We start from the raw sequence: 16,756 nt of genomic DNA, 5'->3' as shown, positions 1-16,756 counted from the left end.
AGCTAAAACCACAATGGGATTCACCACTACCCACTCAAAAAATGGTTAAAATGAAAGAAAAAGAAAATAGTAAGTGTTGGTAGGAATGTGGGAGTGTATCTTACTGTATCTACTTTGAAAACATTTGACAACAGCTACAAAAGCCAAAAATAAACAGAATCTATGACCCAGCAATTCTACTTTGGACTATATACCAATGTCACAGAAACAAATATACTAGAATGTTCAGAGCAGCAGTTTCAAAACAAGAAATCTATAATACCCATCATTAGCAGAACAGTAAAACAAAAGAACACTATAGAGCAATGATAATGATCTACAGATACAACCAACAAGAATGAATCTCACAATTACATGAAGAAAAAGCCAGACACAAAAGAGTACATACTATATGATTCCATTTATATTAAGTACAAAACAGACCAAAAAACCTATGCTGCTAGAAGTCAGAATAGAGATTAACTGGGGGAGGGGATGCTAGTGATTGAAAATGAGCACGAAAGGGGCTTCTGAGGTGCTAGTGATTTTTATTCCTTGATCTGGATGCTTGTGAACACACAGAACCCAGATGTGTTCAGTTAGTGATCTACTAGTGTTCAGCTATATACATTTATGATATATGCACCTATCTGTTGCTGTATCATGCCATGCTTCAATATATACTCAGATATACTTATATTTTCACATACATATTTATATTTACTGAGTGACCACCATGTGCAAATTTCCAACCTCAAGTGTATATATCTAAAGAGAATAGCAATCAGGTATACCCTGAAAAAATGACTGTTCCTGCTAGTCACCCTACACTAGTCAATAAACCAGGATCAAGAACACAGAGCTACAACTGGCTTTTGACTGCCTTATTTAAATATGAATTAAACTGATTTAAAGAAAATTTAATAGTAAGGAAGACATTAACTGTTCTGCAGAAAACAACCAAACATTTTCAAATACGAGCTATGTTTTAGGAACATTAGTGTGAAAACTTAGTGAGGGGGGTGAGGGGAACAATGCTAAAAAGGAGTCTTTCTTAGCTAAATTTCCTCCCCACCATTGCATGGCCCCCTGCAATTGTCATAACATTTTTCAACCTGTGAGGTTAATAAGCCATCCCCCCATTCACCACCAAATTCCTCCCTACCTCACAGCCCAGCCAAGCCTACACTGAAATCCACAGCAAGTCTCAGCTTCATGAAGGAGGGCCTGCTATTCAATGAGCTGACCACCTAACGCACAAGGGAAAAGGATATTCCCAAGTTGCAGCAAAAGCAATGAGGTACCTATTATGCAGTTCTGAACAATAAACTCTTCTCAGAAATAGATTTGCTCATAACACTGATGTATCTAATTACTATGCAGTTCCAAACAATAAACTTATCATAAACAGATTTGTACATTTGTAGCAATTTTATTAGTTCACTGTGGTTTTTTGTGGGTTTTTTGTTGTTGCTATTTTAACATGTCTGCCTATAAACAATCAAAAATTGGGCATAATTTTTATACCACCTCATCTCAAATTCATTAGAGGCAGGATTAGAAGAGTATTGCAGAGTACTGATAGACCTGAATAAAAAGTAACCTACAATTTCTTCCCTCCCCCATATCTTCAATAATCCTATTCAGAGAAAGACATTCTAGTTCATCTATATTGTGACTGACCAAGATTCACAGTCTCTCTTTTGTACTTCATAGCACACTCTGGAAGTCTTAGAAAAAAAATCCAGTGACATTAGAAAGTAGAAGAAGGGATAGCTACTGAATATTAACTCAAATATTAATAGCATAAAACATATGCCAAAGTATTCTGCTTTAAAGGTTTTCACCACCAAAATTTTTCTTTTAGTTCTTCCAAAATCAGTTTCGTCAGGTTAGTATCTCTGTCAAGTACAAATTGCTGCAAAACGTGGTCCTTACCGCCTCTCTTGGAAAACCTTCTGTTCCGTGTTTGATTATCTTCACAGTCATTATTAGACTCTTGAATAAAAATTTAACATGTGAATAGCATCTAAATAACTACTTTAAAACTTAGATTAATGTAGTATCTAAAGAATAGCACTGTCACAAAAGAAATTAACTTTATGTTAAATTATAAACATTTTAATTCTTGAAATAATTATAACAGAAATATAGATTATTTATTCACTCATTTCTCTATATAAATCACCTAATATATCTAAGTATTAAATGTTAAGTGTATAACTTGCCAAATACTGAGCACAAGCCAAAAAACAAGAATTTCATAAATGTCAGTTTAACTAAAAATGGTTTCAGAATTAAGTAGTCAAAGTGTTCTCAGATGTGGTCCACAAACCACCACAAACGCATGACTTCTTTTTACAATGTCATCGTTATGTCTGTAACTTGCCTTTCTTAATAAACCTGAGATATTACTGTGTTTTTTAATATACGCAAACTTTTCCTCATTCATCCTAATGGGAGAATTTGGGAATATACTGATTTTCTGTTTTTAGTGACTTTATCAAGTAACATTACCAGGGTTTCTAAATAGTAATATGAAGATCACTACACTGAAGGCTGCCTAAGAATTATCTGGAAAGTTGGTTAAAAATAAATTCCCAGAACGCACCCGCAAAGATGTTTATTTTGAATGTGTAGAGTAACAGCAAGAAATGAGTAATTTTTCTGAATTAAAAAACTACGTATTATTAATATGACTTTTAATAGTAACGGTAAGCTTTCTAGAAGATTCCAACAAAGCCATGTTTGGGGAAATAGAGAGATGTTTCAAGGGATCTTTGAGCATGATATTATTTAATATGTGAGAACTTTAGGTCCCAGTGATGATATCAAGTGGCTAAACAGAAGCTATCAGTTAACTTTCCACGTAAAAGTACTAACCTACTTAATTAACATTGTTTTATAACAAACAATGACCCAGAGCTCTTGTTGCAGGCTCCATCTGAGCTGATGTCAACAACAGACAAATATTCCTAAAGAGCCATCTAACATCAAGATAACTTTCTTTTCTTGGAAAGAAGGTTTGCCCTGGAACAACGACAGTGATAGCTAACATTTATTGCTTTATAGGAAAAAAAAATCTATAAATTAATTTGGGACCTGGCAAGGAGAAAGAGGTCTCACATGACCTTTGGCCGATTATTTCCCTAAAGCAAATTCAGAGTTGTTTTGACCACAACAGGAATTAAAACACGCAACATCAGGAGGATGTGGGTGAAGGGTACAATTACATTAGGAAAAGAAGGGTGAAGGAAACCCTCTGCACTATTTTTGAAACTTCTTTTGAGTCATAAATTATTTAAAAATAAAGTTATTTAAAAAAATAACCTCTGTAGAGCTAACAAATAAAGCCAAGCACAAACAAAAAGATGATCCCACGATTACTTATCGCCTCTTAATTATATTAAAATAATAGTAATAACAACACATGTACAACTTAGTATGTGTCTGGCACTATTCTAAATGAATTATACTTTAACTTTTTAAATCCTCCAAAAAACTTATGAGGTGGGTATTATCCTCATTTTATAAATAGAGAAAAACACAGAGAAGTTAACACATTTTCCAAGATATACAACTGAGAGGAAGATGATGATACAGGTCTCAAGCTCAGGGGGTACAACTCCAAAATCTGAGCTCCTTATTGCTATTCTATATCAGCTAGGGGACATAGACGGCAGGGAAAATAACCACAAAATACGCCATACACTGGTGTGCAGAGAAGAAGCTTCTATCATGACATCAAAATCTGCTCTGGGGCTTGCCAGTAATAACTGTGAGAGTGAAAGAATTTAATCCATACATATATACACATACACAAATTTGTAGTTTAGGGGAACTAAAAATGAGAACAGAAGAAAGCAGATTAAAGGGGGAAAAGTAGACCCATTTTCGAGGAAAGAAGTTCTCTTAGGTGCTGTGAGAACTGGAATTAGCGCTCAAAAGCACTCTGGCCCACCAGTGAAAAGTCATGTGGGGAGGAATGTCTTTGATGACTAGAAATGATCTTGAATATTAAATAAAAGTGAGATAATTACAATAAGGAGAAATGGGAAAGAATGAACATAATGATGTTTTTCTTCCCTCAAATATTATTTCTATGTCAAGTATGTTCCATTTGAATCGGACAGGAGAAAAAAACAGACAGAAGCAGGGAGAATGAGACTGGCAATAGTTTGGGGAAACAGTCCTAATTGATATATTAAAACTCCACCTTTTTCCAAAAGGGTTTTAATTTGATCAAGTCTAGGTTTGGTTTTGATTTTGAGAGTCACTGTTAAGATCAAGTCCTAAATATTTAATGAAGATAGATGATGTATATTGTTTATTATGAATAAAGCTTACTGGTACTAAGCTTCATGCTTTAATCCCCATACTCATTCAGTGTGCCTAACAGTATATAAAATGGATGGCCTCCATTCTACACAATAGGAAAATGTGGCTCTGAGAAATTAAGCAACTTGTTTAAGTCTTTCAACTAGCAGACAGCAGAGCAGAGACATGAAACAATGTCTGTAATTCCAAAGTATATTATGTTATAAAGACTGCATAGATTAGTGGTTACCAAACAAAAGCAGCATCTGAATCACCAGGGATGCTTTTTAAATACATGTTCCAGAGCCTTACCCAAATCTACTCAACCAGGGTCTCCTGGGAAAGCACTGTCAATTATTGTATTCTATCTTCTGGTAACACTACTCTAGTCTCATTCTTCTTGGTATTCCTCCAAACCAGAGTGTCAGTACCTTTCACAGAAATACCTTTGATTTCAGCAGTGATTCACATTCTCATGAATCTTTTTCTACCATCAATACTTAATTGAATCTGAATAAGGACCTACATGTCCCAAACTGTGTATATGGAAGTGGAGCTTTGATTTTTGACTTGCTCTTTCTACAGTCCCCTTCTTCTCAAGGTAGCACAGCATTCAAAAGCTGCACTTCATAGATTAACTAAGGCAGGTGAAAAAAGGCCAAAAATTAGGATGCCTGAATTCTTCACTAAGGCTCTGGCTATAGCTTCTTTATAAAACTAGTTTTAAACAAATTAGAATTGGAACAGATTAAGATACTTAATCTTAGTTTCTCTTTAACATGTACTCTGGACATTAAATTTTTAAGTCACTACAAAAAACACTGAACTTACCTCTCCAGGAACCAGAGCTATCACCTTCTTCAAACTTGTTATTTGGAAAACCTATATAAAATATAAAATTAAACTTGCAAATTTCTCAAAACAACAATTACCTGTACTTCTGCAGTGGAAGGAAGAAAGGAAGGGAGGGAGGGAGGAAGAGAAGGAAGGAGGGAGGCAGAGAGGGAGAGAACACCTTACAGGGACTTCTAGTCACAATGCCCCTTTACAATAGGATAAACCACATACAATTTTATATAAAAATACTGAATTAGAACTCACAAAAGTTGTATTAAAATTTCTGCCTTATGTCAGTTCATTCAGGTTAAAATCTCAGCCAATGTTATATTACCTCAAGTGTTGTATATTCCTCTATATGTACATGGGTAAAACATGGGTATAAATATCACTATAACCCCTATGTACTTTCTATTCAAAATACCAAAATTTTTAAAAATTTTATAAATTAACTTGCAGTCTCTTCATCTGCTAGAGGATAATACAACTAAATTGTAATTCAATGTTCAGTAGTTTTTCCCATCTCAGTAACAAGGATATTCTTCCTACTTCTAGTTACAAAAAAAAAAAAAAAAAAAAAACCTCTCATCAGGCTCTGCTTTCAAATTTCTCATTTAATAAAAGCCTGTATCTAGATTTATGCATCTCTGGGCATACAGATATGTCTCTAAAATTAAAAGTATCCATTAGTAATATTTCATAAAATTTTTAAATGTTGAGAGTTAATAAAATGATCTTTACTGGAGAGATATTCAGGGAATAATATAACTTAAAATTAAATGTCAATATACAATGCCTATCAATTAGTATCTAATCTAAATAATATTAAATATTGGCTTTCAGTACTATAGAGACTAATCAATTACTGTTTGACAGATGTTTGATTTATATGCAAATATCTACATATCAAGTCACTTAACATCTCAGGTTCAACAAAACCTAATGTCCCTTCCAGCATTAAACTCTATAGAAATTTAATACACAATTAGCATATAAAAAGTATCCTATAGCCTCAATATATGATTGGATGACAATTTTTCCCTTGAGCAGATACTAATTTCAAAATAAAGATATTCCCTACAGAAAGAGTATGTATCACAAAACCTAGGTTTTGAGTTATTTTATCCATTTAATTTGCAGTCTTTCAAGTTGGTTCAGAAAAGGATTATATTCTACTGCCCCCTACAATTGCCTCTTCCCCTCCATACATCTCTCCTAAAAAAGGTAAGTGCCAGGTTTCCAAAATGCTTGGGAAAATCTTCCACTTACACACTATTGGTCTTGATCTTAAACTCTGTTTAAGTTCTAATCTACAATTTTTAAAGTTTTTATGGAAAAAAATGTAATTTCAAAGCATCTACTGGTTCTTTGTTCAAGGGAAGATGAAGACTCAAATGCACCCTTGCAATTATAAGACAGATCTCTTGTTTGGGTGGCAGGCAAGGGAAGGAAGTCATGAGTACACAAGAAAAGAACCGGGGGTCACCTGCGGGGTAAATCAGTTTGAAGAGATGCTGCAGCAAGTAGCATGGCTATTTAAAAAGAGGAAAAAAAGCTAAACAGAATAGCAAATAGGCCCAAAGTAGCATAAACTACTGCTCTAAACTATGACAAGGAAAGTGAAAGCATTCCCTTGTGATCCGTATAAATTCTCAGGAAAGGCACACACTTTCTATGTACATTCAAGGGACATAGAATTCAAACACTATAAAACTTGAGGTCATTCAATTTTTGACTGTAAGATATCATAAGCAGATTACCTCTGTTTCCAAAACTCTTTCCAATTCCAAAACCCCCCACTGTAGACGTGTTTTCTCTTTTATTAGACTCGCCAGGATCTGAAAAAGTTCAGAAAGAGTTAAAACTCTTTTACATATAAAATTAAGTGTATCATCAAAAACTACAAAAATTAGGAATTAAATGAATCTTTGGAGTAAGGGGACTTCCAAGGATGGAGAGAGAGTAGTAAAGGAACTTATTAAGATATAATATACCTGCAACTTCTTTTTAAAAATTATAAAATTATAATATCAAGGTAAAAACAAATTGACTATTGGTGAAATGCAGCCATCTACTAGTTATTTTTCTAGTGACCTTTAATCAAGAAATTTAACTGTCTGATTTTCTGTATTCTGAAACTTTACCCTGATAGAATCAATTATTTACATTACACCCCTGTGTGAAAGTCACAGCTATTGAAAATGTTATACTCTTGTACTATTTTTAAAATTATTCTATTTATTATTTATTCATTTTTCCAATACTTAAACTGCTCTCAATCTTTCCACTTATCAAATTAAAATTAGGAAGGGACTACATAATAAAGGGAAAAAGGCTATGAATACCATTCCCCTTCACCTCCCACCCCTCACAGTATTTCCCCACATTAGCCTTCTTAGCTTTAGCTTCCACTACACAACTCTGAACACCCAACATTTTAATTCATACCAAACAACTTCCCATACATTGTGAACTTACAGTATTTTCTACCTTCCTACATGCTGTTCCTTCAGACTGACATTCCCTACTTTTATATTTTTCCTAGCAAAATTCTTTTCACTCTTCCAAAGCCCAGTTCAAAAGTCACCTCCTTTGTGAAGTCCTACTTCTGTCCTCCAGCCATTATCAATCCTTCAGCCACATTCTGACAGCACACTATGTATTTCCCCTTTTTACGAATATTTCTATGTGTTTCTATAGCATTAAATTAAGAACTTTGAGAGCAGACACTACAGCAAAGAGCATGGTTAATTTAAAACAAAAAATTAGAAAAGACATCCAAAACATCATAAACTGCTCCTTTAAACTATCACTGAGAAAAATTAAAACACTGTCTTATAATCCTCATGAATTGTCTTACCTATAACACAGAGAAGTTAAAAAATCTGTAAAACTGCTAAAGCCATGTGCAAAAAATGTGTATAAGCAACTATCAGTATTTTCATCAGATTCTAAAGAAGTGTGTGATTCAAGAAGTTAATGCTTTTTAGGTAATACTTCATAGAACATGAAAAGCTAATCAATGTTAAACAATCTAGAATCAATTTTAAAACCACATTACTTGATACGGCAAGTTCTGAGAAAAAAATATCGTAGATATTGAAACTGTTAGATGAATTATACAGGAAAAATATTCATGAGTTTATGAATTTCCTGGATTATACATAAAGTACTAACATTTTTAAAGTACTAATATTCAACAAAGAGCTTTGATCAGAAGTTTAATGTAATTCAACCTACAACATATGGAATTAACAATCTGTAGTAAAATCTGTCTCAGTGATGGTTTTCTCATTTAAAAAGGTTTTATTCAACAATGTTTACAAGTCTACATCAAAAAGTATCACATAACCCATTCTAAAATAAGATTTTAAAATATATCTAAATATTAATGAGTTCCCTGAATATAATATTAAGATATTTATTATTTCTAACATTAGTTGTAGCAAACAAAATCCATACTTGAATCTCTTAGCACAACTCTACGGTCCAAATAATCAATGCCTCTTAATAAGCAGCTTAAAAAACAAAATATATATGCATATTTAAAGAATAAATTATTTCCATTAGTAGTAGGAACATGTTAAAATATAAAATTCACATTTGTGTTAATTGTATCTAAAAAATTAAGTTTTCCAAATATCAAATGAAATACCACACAGCAACTTTTTTCCAATGAATAAAAAACTGAGAAAATGTCAATAAAGTTAAAAAAATAAGTTATTAAATTCAAGAATAAATATCATGTATATTTAAAACTACCAATTAACCCTAGTTTATGGCATCCCATGTAAGAAATAAATGGATTTTTAAATAAATTTAATATGAGGTTCTAATAATAATTATTCTGTTGCACTATAATAAAACATAGTACAGAACAGTTTCAGCATTTTAATATCAAATCTAAAAATGGACTGTAGGAAGGTATTCTGCTGTGTCATTATCTGCCAAATCTAGTGCTGGTTGTTCTAAAAATAACAATAAGAAATTCCAAGTTTGGGAAATGACCTCTTAATACAAATGAGCTAACAGAACTGCTTCTCATATTGCCTTTTCTTGAGAAACATAAAATTAGGAAAGAGGTCCTTTGCACCCTAATATCTGAAGCTTTTACAAACATTCTCCCATGCCAACTATTGGAAATCAATAATCAACACATTAAGAAGTAGCTCTGTGAAGCAACTATCTATAATCAATCTATCTAATCAATTTAACTATTTCTTATTGTCCCAAAAAAGTAAAACAGCAAAAAGACTGATATTTTTAAAAAAATGAATTCATTATTCCCAAAGTCTATTGTACACAAAGTTATAATAGTTTAAGCTTTGCACTAAATAACCATAAATGCCTCTATTCATTCTACTATTCAACTATTTGACAGAAGATTAAGGAAAGATAATTACCTCTGTTTCCCAAACTCCTTCCAGAGGCAAACCCACTTCTCATGAAATGATCTCTTCGAGAAGATCCGTCATCCATTTCTAAAATAAATAACATCTGAAGCAAGTCAAAATAACAAAAAATATCTTGGTGGTATGCAAACTTTAAGCCTTTTCAATGTGCCATCCATATGGCAAAGGAGGGATTTTATATAGCAGTAAGGAAAATAAACATCCTACCAGAAAAATGGGCTATGAATAAAAATAGGTAGTTCTCCAAAAGAAAAAGTGACTAAACCTCACTTACAATTAAAGAAATTGGAAATCAAAAGAAGGATATAACTTTTCTCAACCACGACTTACTGGAAAACAGTTTGCTAATACTGAGAACAGTCAGCTACAGAAAACAAACTAGTGGTTTCCAGATGGGAGACGGGAGGGGATAGTTATGAAATATGTGAAGGGGATTAAAAGATACAAACTACAAGTTATAAAATAAATAAGTTACAGAGATGTAACTTACATCATAGGGAATAGAGTCAATATTTTATACTAACTTAGTATGGTTTGTAATCTATAAAAACATCAAATTGCTGTTATGAACCTGAAACTAACATTGTAAGCCAACTATGCTTCAACTTTTAAAAAATTAGAAATTATTAAATACCAAAAAAACTTGTTTAAAACCCTCTTATATCTGGAAATACACTTTTAAAACACTTATCTATAACAAAGCTCAAAGAAAAAAACTGCAGTGGAACTTTAGAAATACCTAGAATTCAATAATAAAAATGTTCTACATCAGAACTTAAATTTCTATGTAAGAAAGAACTCAAAATTAATGAGCTAATAAGCAGCCATCTCAACTAGTAAGAATGTTAGAAAAACAACAAAATAAATCACACAAGAGTAAAGATGGAAAAAAATGGTTAAGAGCAGAAATTAATAAAACAGGAAACAAATATATAATAGTGGCTCAACAAAGCCAAAATCTAGTCCTTTAAGATATCAATAAAGACTTGCCAGAGTGACAAATCACTAGAAGTCTGATGGGGGTGGGAGGAAGGAAGAGAAAGAAACAAAACAAAACAAAACAAAACAATGGGAGTTGCTGTTCTGTGGGTAGAAAGTTTTGGTTACCTAAGATAAAAAAAAGTTTCTAGAGTTCTGCTGTACAACATTGTGGTTGTATTTAATAACAACACTGTACTGTACACTTAAAAGTTTGAGAATAACTCTCATGCGCTGAGCTTTTTATAAAAAAAAAAATCATCACAAACTACCTTGTACTACTACATTCAAAACTTAAACAGAAAAGTTCCAAGAAAATTAACTTACCAAAACTGATTCAAGAAACAATAAAAACAAACCAAACTGTCCTATAGAAACTGAACCACTACTTACATCTCTGGATCATATGTAAATACAGTTTCACAGGTGAGTTTTACCACACTCTCATAGAACAAATCATTCCAATGTCATAAATTTCTACCAGGAAATAGGAAGAGAAATTATTCCCTAACTCATTCCACAGGACCAATGAAACTGGAGTCTACAAAAACAGATGGAAAGATATATCATGCTGCTGGACTGAAAGAAATCAATATTGTTAAAATGACCATACTACCCAAGGCAATCTACAGACTCAATGAAAAATCTAACAAAATATCAAGGGCATTTTTCACAGAACAAAAACAAAGAATTTTAAAATTTGTATGGAAAAACAAAAGATCCCAAAGAGCCAAAACAATCTTGAGAAAGAATAACAGAGCTGGAGGAATCACACTCCCTGACTTCAGACTATACTACAAAGCTAGAGTAACCAAAACAGTGTGGTACTGGTACAAAAACAGACATATAGGTCAATGCAACAGGATAGAGAGCCCAGAAATAAACCTACACACTTATGGTCAATTAATCTACAACAAAGAAGTCAAGACTATACAGCGGAGAAAAGATGGTACCTTCAATAAGTGGTCCTAGGAAAACCAGTCGGCTACATGTAAAAGAATGAAATTAGAACATTCTCTAATACCATATACAAAAAAAAAACTCAAAATGTATTAAAGGTCTAAATGTAAGACAGGATACTATAAAACTCTTATTAGAGGAAAATATATCCAAAGCATTCTTTGACATTTATCACAGCAATATTTTTTTGGATTCATCTCCTAGAGTAATGGAAATAAAAACAAAAACAACAAATGGGACCTAATTAAAATTAAAAGCTTTCGCACAGTCAAGGAAACCATAAACAAAACAAAAAGACAATCTATGGAATGGGAGAAAATATTGCAAATGATGTGACTGACAAGGGCTTAATTTTCAAAATATACAAACAGCTCATACAGTTCAATATCAAAAAGCAAACAACCCAATCAAAAAATGGACAGAAGACCTAAACAAACATTTCTCCAAAGAAGACATAATTGGCCAACAGGCACATGAAAAGATGCTCAACATTGTTAATTATTAGAGAAATACAAATCAAAACTACTAGGTATCTCCTAACACTGGTGAGAATAGCCATATCAAAAATTCTACAAATAATAAATACTATGGAAAGTGTGGAGAAAACAGAACCCTCCTTCACTGTTGGTGGGAATGTAAATTGGTGTAGTCACTATGTAGAATAGTATGGAGGTTCCTTAAAAAAAACTAAAAATAGAGGTACCATATCATCCAGCAATTCCATTCCTGGGCATATATCTGGAAAAAAATGAAAACTCTAATTTGAAAAGATACATGCACCCCAATGGTCATAGCAGCACTATTTACAATAGTGAAGACACAGACAGAATGAATGGGTAAAGAAGATGTGGTATCTATCTATATATATATTATATATTTACTTATATATTATTTATCATATTTATTTACATAATTTATTTATATATTATATATATAAATACACACACTGGAATATTACTCAGCCATAAAAAATGAAATAATGCCACCTGCAGCAACATGGATGGATCTAGAGAGTATCATACTAAGTGAAGTCAGTCAGACAAAGACAGTTATCATATGATATCACTTACATGTGCTTTCTTAAAAAATGACACAAATGACCTTATTTACAAAACAAATAGATTCACAGAAATAGAAAATAAACTTATGGTTACCAAAGGGGAAAAAAAGAAGGATAAATTAAGGAGTTTGAGATTAACAGATACACACTACTATACACAAAATAGATAAACAACAAAAACAGAAACAACAAAGATCTACTGTATAGCACAGAGAACTATATTCAGCATCTTATAATAATCCATAATGGAAAAGAATCTGAAAAGAATATATATATGTATAACTGAATCACTTTGCTGTACACCTGAAACTAATATAACATTGTAAATCAACTATACTTCAATAAAATAAAAGCAAGATCTTAGAATCAACAGCAATTGTTTTAAGCTCAAGAAACAGACTAACATATCCTTTACTCAACAAACTGAAGTTTCTGTATACTCTTCCCAAGATTTCCTGTCTCTGTTAGAAATCAGAATACTCCTGAATAGAGGATTGGTGCCTTGAAGGGAGAGACAGGAGAGCTTGTAGGTTTCTGCTTCAATGTACTGTTTATTGATCTGGGTACTGGTAAAGGAGTGTTCAACTCATGAAAATCCAGAGCTATGTATGTTTATGATGTGTAATTACTCAATTAAAAATACTGAATCTGTGTATACACTATGCTTCAATAAAAAAAAAAAATTTAAAAAGAAGAACCTGGCCTGGCCTAGACATTTCTGTGGACAAATTCTACTGAACTTGCAATAAGTAGGTAATTTTCATATTCCAGAGTTTATCTTTTAAAAAGATGAAATGCTTGAAAACAAAATCAAATGAGAACAACATGAGAAAAGAAAACAACAATCTTACTGCATCATTGAAAAAGTGCTAACACCTAATTTCATCCAATATTGCAATAAAATAGCTATGTTCATCCTAGGAACAAACTTATCCTAGGAATACAAAGTTAGTTCAAGTCTAAAAAAAAAAAATTATTTCCCTACATTAACAAGTTTAAAGAAGAGAGATAACAGAAATCAGTAATTCCAAAAAAAGCACTGGCTAACCTTCAACTGCCATTCTGGTACAAAACTAATATCCAAGCAGAAATGAAAAGAAACTCTTAGCATGGTAAAAACAAACAAACAAACAAAAAACAAAAGCCCACAATTAACAGAAACCTAAAGCAAACATCATCCTTTAATTATAAAAATTGTGGATTATTCCCACTGAAATGAGGAAAAGCCTATACTGCTGGTTATTTCCACTACTATTCAATGAATGGTAGATTTATCCAGTGCTTTAAGACAAAAAAAAAAAAAAAAAAAAGAACAAAATTGTGTAAGAGATGAAATCCACATCACACATCAAGAAGGAAAAGAGACTGCTTAACAGATGGTGCTGGGAAAATTGGGTTACTATCTGCAGAAAAAAGTCTCTATTTCACACCATATTCAAAAGGATAGATTCAGCTTTACATTTAAAAATTGTTAAGATGAGGGAACTTACTGAACTTCATAAAGAATAGCTACAAAAACCCTACAACTAACATCATACTTAGTAGGGAGAAACTCAAAGTTTTCTCACTAAGATCAGGTATAAAGCAAAGACGTGCCATCTCATCACTCATTTTCAACATCATACTGGAAATTCTAGTTAATGTAATAAGGCAATAGAAGAAAATAGAAGGTATACATATTGGGAAGGAAGACATAAGACATAAAACTGTCTCTTTTCACAAATGACATGATCATCTATGTAGAAAATCCAAAAGAACTAACAAAAAAAACCCTCCTGGAATTAATACGTAATTTTAGCAGGATACAAGGTTAATATCCAAAGTTAACCGCATTCCTATACACCATCAATGAACAAGTAGAACTGAAATTTAAAACACATTACCATTTACATTACACACCAAAAATGGAATTATTAGGTATAAATATTTAACAAAATATATAGATCTATATGAGGGAAACTTGAAAACTCTAGTGAATAAAATCAAAGAACTAAATAAATTGAGAAATAATTAAACATTCATAGACAGGAAGACTCAAAATTGTCAAGGTGTTAAGTTCTTCCCAACTTGATCTATAGATCCCACAGGATCCAAACAAAATTTCAGCAAGTTATATATTTTGTGGATTATCAATAAATTGATTCTAAAGTTTATGTGGAGTGACAAAAGCCCCAGAATAACCAACACAATAGTGAAGAAGAACAAAGTTGGAGGACTGACACTATTCAACTTCAAGACTTACTATAAAGCTGTAGTAATCAAGACAGTTGTGTTGGCAAAAGAACAAACAGATCAACAGTATAGAATCGCCTAGAAATAGACCCATACAAATATTGTCAATTGATCTTTGACAAAAAGCAAAGGCAATACAATGGGGCAAAGAAAGCCTTTTCAACAAATGGTGCTGGAATAACTAAACATCCACATGATAAAAAAAAATTGAATCTAGAATAGACAGTCCTTATATCCTTCACAAAAATTAACTCAAAATGGATCACAGACCTAAATGTAAATGCAGAACTAGATAACTTCTAGAAGATAACACATGAGAAAACCTAGATGACCTTGAATATGCTAATGACTTTTAGATACAACACCAAAGGCATAATCCATGAAAGAAACAGATAAGCTGAATTTCACTAAAATTAAAAACTTCTCTGTGAAAGACAATGTCAAGAGAATGAGAGAACAAGCCAAACACCGGGAGAAAAATATTTGCAAAAGACACATCTGATAAAAGACTGTTATCCAAAATAAACAACTCTTAAAACTCAACAATAGGAAAATCCAATTGAAAAATGAGCCAAAGACCTAAGAGACACCTCACCAAAGATATAGAGTAAATAAGCATATGGAAAGATGCTCCATATGACTTGTCAGAGAAATGTAAATTCAAACAATGAGATATCACTATATACCTATGAAAATGGCCAAAATTCGTAACACTAACAACATCAAATGCTGGTGAGGATGTGCAGCAATAAGAACTCTCATTTATTGTTGGTGTAAATGCAAAACGGTACAGACACACTTTGGATGACAGTCTGGTTGTTTCTTACAAAATTAAACATACTCTTAACCATACTATCCTGCGCTCCCTGGTATCCACCCAAATGAGTTGAAAACATATCCACACAAAAACTGAACATGGGATGTTTACAGTAGTTTAATTCCTAATTGCCAAAACTGGGGTACAATCAAGATGTCCATCAGTATGAATGAACTTTTTAAAAAACTGTAGTACATTCAGACAATGGAACATTATCCATTACCAAAAAAAGGGCTATCAAAGCCATGAAAAGACTTGGAGGAATCTTAAATGCATATTACTAAGTCAAAGAAGCCAATCTTAAAAGGCTACACACCATATGATTCTAACTATATAACAATCTGGAAAAGGCAAAAAATACAGAGACAGTAAAAAGATCAATAGTTCCTAGAGTTCAGGAGAAAGAATGGAAGAATGAGCTGAGAGCACAGAGGATTTTTCAAGGCATTGAAAATATTCTGTATGATACTATAATGATGGATACATGTCATTACACATTTGTCCAAACCCACAGAATATACACCACCATGTATCAATGTAGGTTCATCAATTGTAACAAATGTACTACTCTGGTGCTAGATGTTGATAGAAGGGGAAGCTGAGCATGTTGGGGGCAGGGAGTTTATGGGAAATCTCTATACCTTCCTTTCAATGTTGCTGTGAACCTAAAATTTCTCTAAAAATATTCAGTATTTTTTTATTTTAAAAAATGATTAAGACGGTAAATTTTATGTTTATTTTTACCACAATTCAAAAAAACCCCAAAAAACAAAAAACCACCTCTCCACTATAATTGAAGACCTATAGGCCAGGTGGACCAGAAAAACACTAATGTCAAAGAATCTTTTCGGGGAACCCTGTATGTACACTCATACTGCATACATTATGTCCTGATCTTGAACTCAAATAAATATGGCCACCATGAATTAAAAAAAAAAAAGACAAGTTCAGAAGAATAAAAGCTAAATATGAAAGGTGAAACTAAAGATAACTTAGGTGGTTACTTTTTTGACACAGAAGTAGGGAAGAGCTTCTTAACTGAAACTGTAAAAGCAAATCAGAAAGCAAAAAAATTAGTTTAGTTTAAAGGCTTCAAACTAAAAATTCAATAAGGAATATCAAATTAAAATTTTTGATCAGTAAGGAATGTTATGGGCCAAGTTA

General features: G+C 32.4%; 1 protein-coding gene across 3 annotated transcripts in view; it reads right to left on the bottom strand.

The window, feature by feature from the left end:
• Positions 1 to 16,756, bottom strand: part of DDX4 (DEAD-box helicase 4) — a 58,068-nt gene that overhangs the window by 30,849 nt on the left and 10,463 nt on the right. Inside the window, exons 3-6 of one of the 3 annotated variants that reach the window (XM_045525074.2) lie at positions 9,537 to 9,614; positions 6,894 to 6,971; positions 5,128 to 5,178; positions 1,918 to 1,977 (exon numbers count right to left, since the gene is read on the bottom strand). In XM_045525074.2, the coding sequence (XP_045381030.2) occupies positions 1,918 to 1,977; positions 5,128 to 5,178; positions 6,894 to 6,971; positions 9,537 to 9,614 (267 nt within the window). The remainder of the gene's footprint in view (positions 1 to 1,917; positions 1,978 to 5,127; positions 5,179 to 6,893; positions 6,972 to 9,536; positions 9,615 to 16,756) is intronic. The other 2 variants (XM_074354038.1, XM_074354047.1) reach the window with 2 other exon arrangements.

This window comes from Camelus bactrianus, chromosome 3 (assembly GCF_048773025.1).
Source record: "Camelus bactrianus isolate YW-2024 breed Bactrian camel chromosome 3, ASM4877302v1, whole genome shotgun sequence".
NCBI lineage: Eukaryota > Metazoa > Chordata > Mammalia > Artiodactyla > Camelidae > Camelus > Camelus bactrianus.
The sequence above is the reverse complement of the archived record's forward strand: the minus strand, read 5'-3'. Positions and strand labels throughout refer to the sequence as shown.